The following is a 16,453-nucleotide window of genomic DNA, read 5'->3' on the forward strand; positions in this document are numbered from 1 at the left end:
TATTGTATGAGTTGGCTTGGTTAACTTAATGCCTTGACACTGTTTAGTAGAAATGTCATGTATGGGTGAGATAGCTTTGTGGCATAAAATAAAGGCAGTTTTAGTATGATAGTTCTGAAAGGGAAAGCTAATAAAAGTAGCAGCCTTGGAGACTAATGGAATGGTGGAAATGCACCATTCACATCAGCAGTGTGGATGTTAAAGGTCCTAGTTGCATGACATTGTCTTGTTTACCAGTGTGGTCTGGTAAATTTCAAGGGACAAAAAGAGAAACTGGTTATCAGTAAAGCCTGTATAGTCTAGGCACTGTTGTGTGGGAGCACTTTAGTCTATTATTTGTGAAAAAAGGAATGGCTTCAGCTACCACCTATCGAGCTGAAGCCTTGAAAGGTCTTCGAAGATCCATTTATGAACGTTCCCCTTTTGTGTAAAGAACAAAGGTGCTTTATAAGGGCTTGTGGAGTTTCCTTTATCAAGCTTTGGCTTTAAGCCCTGGTGATTTAATAATGTGTTATTGGCTGGCCCTGTCCTGACTGTTTGGCTGATAACTGGACAGATTATGGTTGAATTAGATGTCGCTTGAGACAATGCTTGCCTGGACCTCAAGGATATACAGATAGGAATGGTGATTCGCTGCCCCTCCCTGAATCTCCAAACCACAACATAATTGACTATAGTTCAGATTCCAAAAAGGAATGCAGATTTTTTGATATTGAAGAAAACATATGTTTTCCATTGATTGTCAAATAAACAATTAAAATGTGTAAATGTGACCAGTTTGAATAACAAGAACTCTTGTCTGCGTAGAACAGTTAACAAAGTGCAATTGACATACCAAGTAAAGAAAAGCTTTTACTGGATGCAAAATGTATCCTAATATATGTTTATTCTCCACATGGCCATATTTTACACTGCATTTAATATAGCATGGTCACTCAGGGGGGTCTCAGAGTTCTCTGTAGGGCCCTTGGATTGCATGATATTAAAACCAATGCTTCCCTATAGTGTGTAATTTAAACTGGCAGAGTCCAACATCCACCCCAGCATGCCCCACTGAGATGTGGTACAGTTCTGGGTCATGCTTGAAACAGCTCTGACTCCACTGTAGCCTAGTTGGAGTTCCCTAAATATGCTTACATGTGTTGTGCCACAAATGCCTTCTGAATCAGAATCAGACGTCTAGTTGCCTGTCAGGCTTGTCTGAATGAGAAGCAGTCAATCTTTAAAAGTTATGGCAGTCCATTCCTAAATATTTCTCCATCCGAAGATACACTAAACTGTCTTCAAAGGACTGTGTTTATACAAGGAGGTTTTTTTTTATTAAAAGACTTGAGTATTGGATACAGGAACCACCATGTTGGGTAAGGAGAATGTATAACAGTGGTCTGCTTCTGGTCAATCCCGTCAGTTGTCCAATAGCCAAAAGCTTGATCCACTCAATAGTTTTTTCCTACCTTCATACAACTGCAAGGTGTTTAGCAAACATCTGAATTAAAATAACCGCTGCAAGCAAATTCGATTTTCTCTGTTGAGTTCAATGTTTCTCTTACAAAGTCTTCTGTCATAGAGGGGTGCAGTAATGAGTCCTAAAACCCTGGAAAGAATGGCATTATACCACTTCCGGTTCCCTCGTATCAAGGTGGTTAGAAGCCTGAAATAAGGTTTTTGGTTACCACGAGCTGACGAAATGTGCACGTTTTGTTCTATGACTTAAAATACGTCAATAAATGTACGAATGCCTGAAGCTTCGTTGTGTCATAAAAAACGCAGTTTCTAACAAGTGACTAAATGAAAGTATTAAACATCTTCAAACTCTTGGTGACACACAGCCATGAGACCCTGATGTTGTTCTTTTATAGCTTTACGGTAGCTTTTTTATTTTTGCCAATTGCATTTATGCACCAGAAATGTGGCAGTATACTGAAATCCATTGGAGAAATCACATTTATTTTTGTCAGGGGGTCCCATGCTAACTTCTGGGTCGGCAAACCAAAATACTTCATCAGAGCACCACTCTATAGTGTAGGTCTAAAATAAAGAAATGCGGGTGCTAGTGGAGCCTCGCAGATGGGGGTGCTGCAGCCCCCTCAGCATCCCCCCCTTCCCGCGTCCATTCGCGCTGTCTCGCAGACCCCACGCAAGCAGGAAATTAACCCAGCTCACACTGTCCGCTCCTCACAGCAGCGAGCCGCGCAACGTCCCGCCAACACGGCACCCAGACCCCACGCAGCATTCTCATCTGTTTGTCCTTACTGGTGTCATTTTCTGGTTGCTAACGCCATTGTAACACATAAACACTGATGTAACGGTGGTAGACCATAGTGGTAGACCATAGTGGTAGACCATAGTGGTAGACTCAGTTGACCAATCAGAGCACAGTGGGCTCACAGGGAGGGGGGGGGGGGCAGGAGCTCCAACAAGCCGTTTAGGACAGAGAGTGAATACACATACTATACAGAGATGCTGTATGAGAAACCAATGTGAGTTTGGAAAATTGCACAATGTAAATAAATTCTAGTAGACCTCAACAATGGAATTATGATCAGTAGAAATGGCCATGACATGGGACCTTTAAGGTGTTTTCAATGGTAGGAACAGTTTTCTTTCCTCATTAGTGACCATCAGAAATCAACATTTCATAAATACCTTGGACTAAAGTTTATTCCCTGCATGTTATGATATCAAATACATACATTTAAACACAAGCCTGCACCGAGGCAACGTGATGAAAAGGCTTTGCTTGTGTGATGATCTAGACTTAAAAAGACAACACCGTCCTATGGTTGTTATGTTGTGATCTTCCATCTGCGTGTCAGTAACTCAAATAGGAGGACTTGTACATCTGTGCTCCAGGACAGTCTATTCAAGTACACTCCTGTTCAATTGAAACATTCCCAGAGTTTGTTTCCATCAAATAAGACTAAACCTTTGTTGGCTAGCTGCCTGTTATGGTATGCATTATTGATGTTGATTGACATAAAACAAGACTGAACTGTTTCAGTGAGCTCCTGGGTATAGAATCACTGTCTTAATAAAATGTGTATTCACCTTTGAAGACTGTGACCCAAGGAAACCTATGATATAGTAATGGAGTAACCTGATGTAGCTTATGTGAGCGTAAACACATAAGCATCCCCCTTCTATGAAACTTAACACAATTTAGAACCACTGGCTTACAATACACACACAATTTACTGCACTTCATAATCCTCAAGGTCATGGAAATTGGTCAGCACATGAAAGCAATGCAAAAGGAGAAAATATTTGCTTTCATTTCACCAGTGGTCCAGTGGCTTCTTTCAGTGCCTGTTGAAGAGAATCATTATCAGGTTTTCTGAGGTTCAAATATGTATTCTGTGAAATGGTAAGAGGATTAGTAGCAAACAGAATTGACAGCTTTTCTCTTAAGAAGAGAACCTCAAAGCAGCAGATGGTTGAATATGGCATGCCTTGGGTTTTTGTTAAAGGAAAACATGATGGAGATGGGATAGCCTACTATAACACTTCACATGTTAAAGGTAGTTAACTTTGCACATTTTCACAGCACTAATTGCCTTGGCACAACAATAGATGCATCTTATATTCACGAAAGAGGGAATGCTTATAGCTGTTTGATGTTAAAACTGTAAAGGTAGTGCAAATTCCTGGTAGAATACACAGGGAAACTCCAAAGTTGAACACCGGGCAGGGCTCTTGGGGATGAAGTGTCAAGTTGAGTTTGCAACTAACTAAACTAAAGGGGGGAATTCTAATAATAGGCCTGACACTAACATAAGGCTATGAATAAGCGTTTCCTGACCACATTGCTGCTGTACCCTTAGCAGGAATGACAATCGTTGCTGTTGGTTATCTATAAGCGTTATTGATCAACCAATTAGACATTTGATGATGGCTTCTTTTTGACACTGTAGAAAAGTTTTTCAACAGTTTTTCTACTGTTGCAACCATACTAGTGTGTTGTCACTGTATGGTTGCATTTATTAAATAGTGAAAAAAACCTCATGAATAATTGTATTTTTGGGATATTGCGTGAGTTTGTTGGATCTCTCCTTACTGGCTGTGCTACTTTAGTTATGTAGCCAATATGCTGGTTGTCGAGTGAGAGAAGTGTCCAGCGTACCATACTCAACTAGTTGACCGTTATGATTGCACCACTCATAGTGTACTGCATTTAGCCATAGTTGGCATTAGCACTTATGTTATCAAAATAGCATGTAATTGTATAGATTTCAATTAATACAGTAGTTTTAAGGGCAGACCCTGCTTGTAGGCGTATACTCTTCATAGTTGGACTCAACTTTATGTTGTCATTGTCAGACTTTGCTATACTTAGATTAGCCATCTAAGCTGCACTTGGTAAGACTCAGCTGTACCGACTTGCATAGACATATTGAGCTTTTAGTACCGTGTCGGTGTAGTGTTTATGAAAAAACAAGATGTATTGGCTGACTATTCCAGTTGGCTCTACAAGAATGGCTCTATGGTGTTGTTTGATCTTCACCTAATTTGAGAGCTTTTGAAACATGTTGAAGTATACAACATGTTTGAGTTGGGAACAAGTAATATCAACACTGAGCAAACGCAGCTAAATTCCTCACGATGGAGGGATACATAAAACACACACATGTTGCAAAAAAAAAAATGATCACCTTTATTTTGGAGAAATTGAATAATGGTTAAGTTCCACTAAAAGCCTCTTAAATCTTTCCGTGAAAAATGTACCTCGGCCAAGCAGCGTCTATCTTCACTGATATAGCAGCTGATATTGGCACTTCCCCATCCATCTGACTGCAACCCCTCATCTGCGGGTGTTTTTGACAAAATCTGGGAGAAACAATATCATTTTATATCGAATTCAAAACCACTGCAAAACGCAAGTGATTTGGCACTGCCAGGATGACATATTTTTATTCTGACATTTAAGTATATTACACATAATGATGCACTTCCCAAAAGATAAATACCGATTTGAATGAAATCTGAGTTGTGTGGCCATTCTCTGTCCAGCTGTGGTGGCAGGCAGTCAGACTACTGTACTTTTCTCCCACTTCCAGTCAATGTATTTAAAGGAGATTACAGATGTGATCCAGACAAAAGGGCAAACTCCCTGGTACTGTCTGACTGGTTGTCTGTAGTTGGGCAGAGAATAGATCTTGAGGTTATAATCTCAATTAATATGGATTGTATCTTTGTCACTTTCATCCATAGACAAAGATAACAGAAACACAATGTACTTTGTGTTGTTCATTTTGGTCAGTTAGGAGAAGTTTCCATCTGCCTGACAGTAATTCAAAGTAGATGCCACATCCAGCTGTGCTCCAAGCCCTGTTTATTCAAGTACACTCCTGTTCAATTCAAACATTCCCTGGTTTGTATGTTTCCATCAAATGAGAGCAAACTTTGCCCAAGAAATACGCTTTTGTATGTGTTAGCTAGCTGCCAGGCATCACGTCTGAATAATGTTTTAAACAAGATTGAACCGTCTTAATGATCTCATGTTCTGCCTGGGGGCTGTATTAGCAGCAAACGCAAAAACATGTCTGAAGCATCACTCTTCAATGAAACTGTACACAATCCAGAACCACTGTCTTTATTTTCTCTACTCGCATATACTTTTAATTTGAACCTGACTTTTACTGGGCTCCATGGACATTTATCAGCACATGAAAGCAATGTTCTAAAGGAGAAAATACTTTGACATGCAAAGATAAGTCTTTCAGGTCACCAGTAGTACAGCCGCTGTTTTTAGTGCATGCCGGAGAGAATCAATCTCAGGTTGTTCAGAAGTCCACAAGGAAGGCTGAGACAGAGCAGTGAAGGGTTTCTTCAAATGGTATTCAAGCTTCAAGAACAGGTGCAGCTCCCCCTTGTTTTTAGATTGAATTCTTACTGGCACCAAACCTCTGACTTCTGGCCTCTGTTTACAGGATGTTGTGCCAATAATTATTGTTAAGAAAACTTTACTGATTTGAACTCAATAATGGCTGGTTTACTTGTATATCACCACCGTCCTAAGTACTCAAGTAGTCCATACAAATACCAGTTAAATTCCACTAGTTTTAGATACCAATACCACGGTATAGCAACAAAACAACAAATCCCATGTACTTGAACAAACCCCTCCTTTATTAAAAACATTTGAGCATAAGAAAACATGGAACGTGTCCTCGGTTTTTCATTTTTGACTATTCAAAGGGGGGGGGCTGCAGCTGTTATTGTTGAGCTATTTAACAAGGCGTTGTTCTGTGCTGATAGACGATCTTACTTAGGCATTTAACGGAACACTTGTAGGCAGATATGCTGCCCTCCTGTCTCAACAAATATGATATGGCTTCCCTTCAGAATAGACTTTAAAATAACTAAGGGGATCCTCTGTTACTTCATTTGTCCAATACACATTTAGTGTATGAGAAAATGATGACTGAAATTTTTGTATTGCCACTTGGCAAATGCTCACCCACAAAGTAATGTGTTTGAAAGCAGCGCTGTGCCTGGATGCAGCTTCACAGATCTCTTAGCGTGGCTGTAAACTCTTCCTGTTACATTAATTGGTTCCTGCATCCACACTTGATGATATTGGACTTGTATTCCTACTTGGCAATTCTTTTGAATTCATCAATACAGAACAAGTTGTACCTTGTAAACTCCACAGGCACCTGGCAGCAAACATATGCTGGGTCCCCCCTCGCTTTTTCTCTTTTTGTGTTTTCTTTTTTTACAAGCTTTAAAAGTATCAAAGCTCCTCATCAGCACTGACAGAAAACAGATTTAGAACCATGAGGATGTCAGAGACAGGCTACAGTATGCAACTTCCTCACAGTCAACACGTATGCCTTTGTTTTGGTAGCTTGAGTTGTTTGCGGGTCTATTACATCTAAAAGAGGGTACTCCAGGTCTTTTTCTGCAAATCTTTGCACGCGTTCAAGTGTGTTCATTTAACTCATCAGGGGGTTTGTCCCATTTGTACTGTTTTGTCGAACTTCATTGTGCTTTGTCTCCATGGGGAGAGGTCAAAAGGCACTATGGAGACACGAGTCATTGCTTCTTTTGAACCTTGGCCAAATTTACTGAGCACCTGCCCGAACAATTTCAACTTTGTGCATATTAATCAGACAGGGCAAGTTCTTTGATCCGTTCTGGATCAAGCATTTGATACTGTTTTTTATGTTTTTCTGCCATTATCACATAATATCTCTTTACCGTGTTGCAAACTGATGATGTGAACATACTCGTGTCTGTAGCAGCCTACATGAATGCCTTCTTTCTCTCAGACTGTGTCAAACATCAAATCTGTTGTAGTCTGAACATGTTAGCTTGACTTCTCTGCCTGCATGAATTATCTTTAAACATTCAACTAATGCTGAGAGTATTTGTCCTGTGTTTTTTTTCTACCCCTTGCAGGAAGAGTGCTTCCTAAACCTGGAGGCTCCCATCAGCAGGGTCTGCGGTTATGACACCCCCTTCCCTCACATCTTTGAACCTTTCTACATCCCAGACAAGTGGAAGTGCTTTGACGCAATTAAGAAGATGATCAATTACTAAACCCCATCAGGTAGGAAAGATCCGACAGCTTCCTTTGAAGGAAAATAAATGATGTCATTTAAAACACTTAGTGTATATAAATGCCTCTCAACCATTGCCCTATAATCTATATTATATATTCCAGTGATGTAGTTATGAAGACATGAAAACTAACTATGATCTGCCATCAGTAATAAACAAACATTATTCAACAGAAAATTAAAGTGCGTTTTTCCTACACGCTCTTTTAATGACCCATCTAATTTAATCCTCCACTAGACATACAGTTTGTTCTTATTTAGACATGTCCTCCAGGGCCCTATTCAGACATATATCATGTACATTTAAAATCAAGCACTACTCACCAAGTGTATTTATCCTACTCGCTTTTAATTTTATCTCTGTTAAAAGTTGCACATTTAAATTTGACCATAAGGCCACACAACAAGTTTGCATACAGCTACATCTACATTGGTGCTTCAAAACACCTTGGATGATTGGAACATGAACCTCCTGTTGTATAGCCAACTTGTATGTAAACATATAAGGTTAGGGCTTAAGTTTACCATTAAAAGATTAATAAATTGATACAAAATGTAATGCAAAAAATATATATGTATTACATAAAAGAAAAGCGTTGCCAAATCCAATGGTGCATTAACTTGCTCTTCCGATGGTCCAGTTTCCTGTGTTAAGTTGACTTTGACTGACTCAAAAAAGAAGTTGTGTATTTGTATTGCTCAGAGCGTTTGAACAACATTTGAATACCCGTTTCCTGTCTGGAACCAAATGATCACATTATTCCAACGACACATGAATGCCCCAAGCTCATGAAGTTCATAATATTAAATCATAATTTGTGTATCTGCCCTATGATGAGGACGTTTTTTTCTCATGGCCCCATGCCACACCTTACTTCCAACATCCTGAGGACATAATCTCCTTGGCGTATATATATACCCAGAACACAAAGGTTCAAGATATTATTTTTCAACAGGGATATTTAAACCAACTCTGTGCATACGTGTGGCAGGCTATTAAAATGTTGCCTAAATATTGCTTTAATGTGAGGGGAGTCTTCTATGATAGCGAAGTCAACAGTCAGGGAAAAAAATAAGTTTAAGATAAAGCAAAGACTATCACTAAAATAAAAGTATAAAAAGATAGGAATATTCTGTTTATGTTTATATTCATAAAAGGGTCAGATATTTCCAAACTTGCATATAAAGAATACAAAAAATCTGTCTAAGTTTAACCATTCATTAAGACCCTGTCCGTATTCTTCCAATGGCAGAGCCATTCCTCTAAGAGCCAATAAAGCTTGCCAATGCAGGTCCACATTTTAGTTGGGAGTTACCTGGTGATAGGAAAGAACTGCCTCCTAATAAGCACCATTGGGGACTTTCTGGCACCCAATGTGAAGATTGAGTGTTTTGCGGATTCTGAAGCATCTGCTTTGGGTGTATTCGCACCTGTACTTAGAGTCGCCGACTTATAATCAGACCACCCAGAACTGATTTTAGTGCCAAGTGTTAACAGGGCCTTCATGTCATTGATATGCCCAATTTACTTGTGTAAATCTCCCACTGTTCTCTCATACGGTAGGTATGTTATTATCTTTCATTGGTTACAGAAGTGTTGAATCATCCTTTGAGATGGGACAGTCAGTCTGCCAGACTCTTTCATAATCCATTTTTAAGTGTCAGTGTCATCCTTGAGTTATAGCCATTGGAACGATGGCCTTGAATAACAACACAGCAGGAGCATTAATAAAAACGTTTAATTGAATCAGCACGCCACTTCTCATCTTCGCTTTTACTTTTATTATCCACCGTGGACCGCCGAGTTAATACCTTGAACTTATTGAACCTCTCACCTCTTCCACAGCCAACTTCTGGTATCCCTGAACCCCAGGCTCTCTCCTTTCTCTCTTCGTTCATCATATCAGTGGAGATCAGCTGGGAAAAGACACTTTGTTGACCATCCAATCAGGAAGCAGCATCCAGATGGGCTCCATGTCCCCTCTGTGTCTTGCATCCTGCATCCTGAAGACTGTTACATCAACTCTGCATTTGGGAACCTTGTTCTGTTGGAAGAAAAATAATGAATTGATCCACTCGTTATGGTGAAACTCTGCTTTGGGGTCGACATAATTAGATTTCCTCCTACAGAAATGGACGGATACTGTGGGGAAAACTGTATTTGATTGAATTTGTGCCTCTCTGTGCTGTTACCTTTTGATTTAACGTGTCCATTTTGCTGTACTCTTTATTAAGTTTGACATGCACTAAACCTTATTGTGCTAATATAGTGGATCTGTGGTTTTTAAAGAAAATAAAGTAATCACAAACATTTGGTTTGGCTATTTGCATTGCCTTAAATTAGTTGGGATTGTACATTGTCTTTGGCAGCAAAAAGTAAACATTTTCTGGGGTTTCCATTGCTCCTAGAGTTAGAGAAAAATATATACAACTTAGTCGTAGGGAAACCTTTACCTAAACCATAATGAAATCTGCCCATGTCACGTTGGAATTCTGCTCATGCCTCAATGAGGAGATGCTGGCGCGAAATGAAGATGTGCTCAACACTACCAGCTTATATGTGTAGGGAAAACTCAAATGGCTACAAAGTTAATAAATCATTTTTATGAGGTATGGAAATTTGACATCTTGTTGAACACATTTGATGCCTTAGATTTAGAACTCACATGTTTCAGTTATAGTAGCACTTTGATTTAAAGGTCCCATGTTTTGGCCATTTCTACTGATCATAATTCCATTGTTGAGGTCTACTAGAATAGATTTACATTGTGTACGGTATCCGCTGGCATGGCACTTGGTCTATATCCAGCATTCAGGGAAACACAGCGGGAAATCCACCTTACACTGTCCGCTCCGGGGGCCTCGCGGGGCGGACTCGTGAGCTCCGTAATGTCCCGCTAACATGGCACTTAGTCTATATCCAGCATCCATGGAAATACAGCGGGAAATCCACCTCACACTGTCCGCTCCGGGGGCCTCGTGGGGCGGACTCCTGAGCTGCTCAGGAGTCCACCCTGGCAGAGGGTGTGCCTATTGTTCTATAGCTGTGTGCCAATTGGTCCAGACTTAGTGACGTCAATAGGCCCCGGAAGAAAAAAATGGAAAATGACAAATCTCCAACGAGGCGTTCTGGGGCAGCATAGACAGGTCTTTTCTGTGTTAGAGTTTTACTCGCTACAGGGTGTACTTTGAGGGTTTGTGACTTTGCAGACCGTTTACATGCAGAAAAAGCGACATAACACACAAGGGGACGGGTAATAACCAGAAAAGCATATGATGGGACCTTTAAACTTTCAAATTTTTAATAGACAGAAAAGACATAGCATTTTACAACATGGCCACTGTTTGAACTTTTGTCCTTTTTATAAAGTTTCCAGACTTTTCCATTTTATCTGTATTTCCATGAGAAACATTTTTCTTCCTTGCTAAACTTCTTGCCATCTAAAAGTCTGATGTGGAGACTCATGGAACCAATAGTGGCCACTGCTGGAACGCAAACACATGTTTGAGAAATCACGAGTGATGGAAAAACTTTTACCTGAATAACAATAAAAAGCACAGATCAAAGGTTTGAGTTGTATCCATGCCTCCATTTGAATGACGCTAGCAATGAATTATAAACTGTTCGTACAGCTTGTGTGTTTCATGGCATCTCTAGAAGCTGCATCACATTATAACAGCATTATATGGTATAGTATATATACTATACTGAAAGAGTTATTATACTCATCAAAGGAAGGCTACAATTGTAAATCTGACCTCAAAGCAGGAAACAGGATCCAAATAAATCTCTTCTGTACATCAGACAATTCCTTGTGTACAAATGAAAGCTTTGGTTTCAGGGTGACCCAAACTGCCAGTCGCTTTATTATTTTTGAATAATGATTCTTTACAGCAAATTGAAGTTTAATTGCCATCTGGCTTATCACCAAACATGACGGAGCTCGTCTTGGGACCGTGAGAATTATGAAGCAAAACGCAAATGTAATCTGCCCATCACATTTTCAGGCATGTTAAAGGTCACCTATTATGCAAAATCCACTTTTTCATGTCTTTTATACATAAACATGTGTCCCCTCTGTGTAAAGAGATTCTGAAAGTTTCAGGAAAAAAGATTTGCTCACTTTTTGTCCTGATCCATATAAAAACCTGTCTGAAAATGAGCTGATCAGATTTTGGCCACTTAATGATGTCATAACGATTGTTTTGGCTTGTGTAACCATTAGCCAATCACCAACCAAGGTAACCCCCTTATCACCTGAATCTCCTCCTAGAGCACCATTGTGTTCTTTTTAACCAAATATCTCTCAGAGGGGCGTGGGGAGGGGCTCCTTATTTTCATCTAACGTAACAGACAGAGAATCAGCACTTTTGAAACAGGGCTGAAACAGAGGGGATTATGGGATGCTACAATGCACGGTCTGTTTGGTATTTCGAGCCAAACACTTCAGAGACATGTTTTGTATATATCTGAGACCTATAACATATTGATGAAAAACAGTATAACGTACCTTTTTAAGAGGCATGTAAAAATCAGAAATGTAAGTGAGGATCAATTATTCCATGTGCATGAATGCCCACAACAAAGCTAAACTGTTATTTAAGTAATTCTGAAAAGCTCAAAACAATAAGCTGAAATAACTGTCCAATATATAATTTTAAAGGATAGCATTAGCAAACTGGTGTTTTACGGGTAGGGTTAGTGTTACACATCCAGCAGATACAAAGCAACATTGGCTTTGTATAGTTGTGTTTCTCTCCACTTTTATAAAATGAGCCCACCTTTTATAGTTTTGTTTTTGTTCTGCCCATTGCACGAGTGTATGTATCACAACTGTCTAAATGTTCCACCACCTTCACCAGGTAGTCATTAACTTCGCCAATCTGCCATTTGGTGCCTAATCGGTAGTGAGCAGTGGGTTTTAATTGAAGCTTTTTCGGCAGAAATAGCTGCCTGCTGCTGCTGCACTGCTGTTGATGAAAGTGAACCAAAAATAGTCAAGTTGCAAGCCATAAAACCAAAACAAAGAGCTTCAAAGAAACTCTGTAGAGCCACTACAAAAGAACCCTTTCTCATTACTTTTTGTCATTTGATCCATTGTTAACATACAAATATTTATATTAAATACATGTTTAATTGGGCTGAATTGGCATCAAAATGTATCCAGAATAGTTTTTCTTAAATATTAGACTGTTTATAAGAAAGTCCTCCCATACTGGAGAAGCTGTTACTTTACTTTTCAGATACTATGGCGTGACAGGCACTCTCCTTTGGAACTACTAATTGACTAAATAAATTCAGCTGTACAATGCAAATGTAACTTCTTAAAAAAAAGGCCTTCATTTTGAATACTTATAGGAAACTACTTTTTAAATTAAATAACCTAAAAGCACGTATTTATTCTTTATTGTGGTATTGCACATACAAGTCCTAATGTAATTGTATACCTGTACATGTTTGCAGCCTCATGGTCATTTATTCCTCAGGCAGTTGTATGCCTGTGGGGAATAGAATAATTATCTGACTAATGAAACGTTTACAGTGGAGCCAGGACCAGATGGCCCCCGTGCCTCAAGGTCTTTGCTTTTAATTTGCGTCTCAAGTGCTGAACTAAACCCAACGATGGAGTTTAGGAGTAAGGTGAGAAGGACTTCAAAGTGTGGCTAATGAATTAACAGGTCCATGTTTTCCCCGTGGCACAGACTTTTTTACAGTACAGTGCAAACATATTGACAGAATGGCTTATGTAGATTCAAATCTGGACACCAGAGAGAGAGAGAGAGGTTTTGTCCTACTTAACATAGCCATCTGGAAAATGTTCTGATAAAATCATCATCATTTTGTGCTTTTGGCTATTTATTGTGTTATTTGGAAATATGTTAAGACCATAGAGATCAAGATGTGTGCAGCAGTGTGCACGACTCGCTCTTCTTTTCATTTCAACTGCTTTCAATATGTCACATTGTAAACCATTTATCAAAGTGAGGGGAATGGCTTTGTGCACTGTGGAAGAAAACTGCATCACTGATGTTTTAATGAGTATCCAAGTAATATACAGATGACAGCATGTATGTTGAGTTATGGCTTGTGAGAATAAATACATCTGGAAGGGTTGTTATAGAATGAAACTGGTGTATTTCACAGTAATAATGACCAGGGGCCTCATTTATAAAGCCTTGCGTAGGCTTCACGTGGGAAGGTTGCTTACGTAGGACAAAGCAAATAAATACACACAGAAATGTCCCAATTCATAAAACACTGCGTACCGGCGTAGGACTTGCGTGCGGCACGTCCTACGCCGGTTTCCCTTTATAAATCGCAATCAACTCGAAATGCGGCGCAGCTTTTGCGGGCTTCACGTAACGCCCATATTTGCCTATAAATAGTCAAAGAAACGCCCCGTATTAATATTCATTTTGACTGACTGCATGAAGAAGATCGCAGGAAATGACGACAGAACAGCTAAAAAAGACATCTCACACCGTGTCAGATGTTGGTTCTTTTGGGAAGGTGGAGACAAATCACATTGTTTCGTGGATGCAGTTTGAACCAGAGTAGCAGCATGGAGGTCGGATCGTCACCAAAATAAATAAATAAGTGGTCCGAAAAAAGTTAATGACAAAATACACATAACCTTCCACAGGCAGTGTGTCAGTGTGTTTGTGCCGGGGACAGGAGAGCCCCCCATGATGAGAAACTGTAAAAAAGTATCGGGGGATCCCTGCGGAGTGGAGTCAATTAATGTTTATTTTTTTATTTGGTGGTTTGTGTTCCAGCTGTCTATCAGCTGTGCGCAGCGTCTCCACTGCAGCCTGTGCGTCTCAACCCCCCCCCGCAGCAACTCTATATCCATCAGTTAAAGGAAATAAAACTAATGTGTTGAGTTATATCAGCTGCCAAATCTACCAAATATATGGTGTTCTTAGTTTCCATACCTCCTGTGTTTTATGAGCGACTTATCAAGTCTTAGCAAACGGCATAAAACATGATTAAACATGATAGTATATAAAAGGGGGTTGGACTCTATTCTTCTCCGGAGTTGCCCAAGGTGTGAGGCGCCGGGCGGGTGTGGGGATACTCACAAGCCCCCGGTTGGGTGCTTCTTTGTTGGAATTTACCCCAGTGGACGAGAGGGTCGCCTCCCTACGCCTGCGGGTTATGGGGGGGAAAACTCTGACTGTTGTGCGTGCTTATGCACCAAACAGCAGTTTTCAGAGTATTCAGCCTTCTTGGAGACCCTGGAAAGAGTCCTGTATGGGACTCCTGAAGGGGACTCTTTAATCTTGCTGGGAGACTTCAACGCACATGTGGGCAATGATGGAGACACTTGGAGGGGCGTGATTGGGAGGAACAGCCCCCCTGATCTGAACCGGAGTGGTGGTTTGTTACTGGACTTCTGTGCTAGTCATGGATTGGCCATAACAAACACCATGTTCGAACATAAGGATGCTCATAAGTGTACGTGGTACCAGAGCACCCTAGGCAGAAGGTCCATGATCAATTTCGTTATCGTATCATCGGACCTGAGGCCGTATGTTTTGGACACTCGGGTAAAGAGAGGGGCGGAGCTGTCAACTGATCACCATCTGGTGGTGAGTTGGGTCGAGTGGCGGGGGAAGCCTCTGGACAGACCTGGTAAGCCCAAACGTGTAGTGCGGGTGAACTGGGAACGTCTGGAGGAGGCCCAAGTTCAGGAGGCCTTCAACTCACACCTCCGGCGGAGCTTTTCGGGCATCCCTGTGGAGGCTGGGGACATTGAACCAGAGTGGGCGGTGTTCAAAGCCTCTATTGCCGAAGCCGCGGCGGGGAGCTGTGGTCTCAAGGTCTTAGGTGCCTCAAGGGGCGGTAACCCTCGAACCTCCTGGTGGACACCGGTGGTCAGGGAAGCCGTCCGACTGAAGAAGGAGGCCTTCAGGGATTTGTTATCCCGGGGGACTGGGAGAAGTTCGGAGAAGACGTGGAAAAGGACTTCCGGGCGGCACCAAAGTTGTTCTGGAAAACTGTCCGACACCTCAGGAGGGGGAAGCAGGGAACCATCCAAGCTGTGTACAGTAAGGATGGGACGCTGTTGACCTCAACTGATGGAGTGTTAGGGCGTTGGAAGGAACACTTTGAGGAACTCCTGAACCCGACAACTCCGCCCTCTATGGTAGAGGCAGAGCTGGAGTATGACGGGGGATCAACACCAATCTCCCGGGGGGAGGTCACTGAGGTAGTCACAGCAACTCCACAGTGGCAAAGCCCCGGGGGTGGATGAGATCCGCCCAGAAATGCTGAAGGCTCTGGGTGTTGAGGGACTGTCATGGTTGACACGTCTCATCAACGTTGCGTGGAAGTCCGAAACAGTACCGAAGGAGTGGCAGACCGGGGTGGTGGTTCCCCTTTTCCAAAAGGGGGATCAGAGGGTGTGCATCACACTACTCAGCCTCCCCGGGAAAGTTTACTCTAATGGCGCATTTCCACCACACGGTCAGCCTCGGCCTCGCTCGGTACTGCTTGGCCGCGTTGGGCCTTAACAGGGCCGGCTCACTTCATGCTGCGCTTCCATTACAGTTTAGGAACTGGGGTAGTTACTATAGTAACGCAGTGTAGGCGGAGCCGTGACGTCATCTTCAATGAGAACCCCAGAAAAACAACACAGCCGTTAGCTGTTAGCACTCAGAGCTCACAGCTCCTTATATATGTTCAGAAACTCGACAAAAGTTAAACAAGTACACACCACAGACTGTCTGTGTCATGACGAGTACAGTCGCTGCTTTATTTATGTCTGTATAGGCCGTTGTTGTGAGCGTGGACTGTCGGAGCATATACTGCGTTAGCTTAGCCAATCTCCATTTAGAAAACACGCATTTTAAAAGGTTTTTCGCCTGCCGTCTGTCTGCAGACTTGA

At 41.3% G+C, this 16,453-nt stretch overlaps 1 protein-coding gene across 1 annotated transcript in view; it reads left to right on the forward strand.

The window, feature by feature from the left end:
• Window positions 1-9,873, forward strand: part of bckdhb (branched chain keto acid dehydrogenase E1 subunit beta) — a 63,854-nt gene extending 53,981 nt beyond the window's left edge. The window contains exons 10-11 of the mRNA XM_034127896.1: window positions 7,402-7,552; window positions 9,409-9,873. Of these exons, the coding sequence (XP_033983787.1) occupies window positions 7,402-7,542 (141 nt within the window). The 3' untranslated portion in view covers window positions 7,543-7,552; window positions 9,409-9,873. The remainder of the gene's footprint in view (window positions 1-7,401; window positions 7,553-9,408) is intronic.
• The last annotated feature ends 6,580 nt before the right edge of the window (window positions 9,874-16,453 follow it).

This window comes from Trematomus bernacchii, unplaced genomic scaffold, assembly GCF_902827165.1.
Source record: "Trematomus bernacchii unplaced genomic scaffold, fTreBer1.1, whole genome shotgun sequence".
Taxonomy (NCBI): Eukaryota; Metazoa; Chordata; class Actinopteri; order Perciformes; family Nototheniidae; genus Trematomus; species Trematomus bernacchii.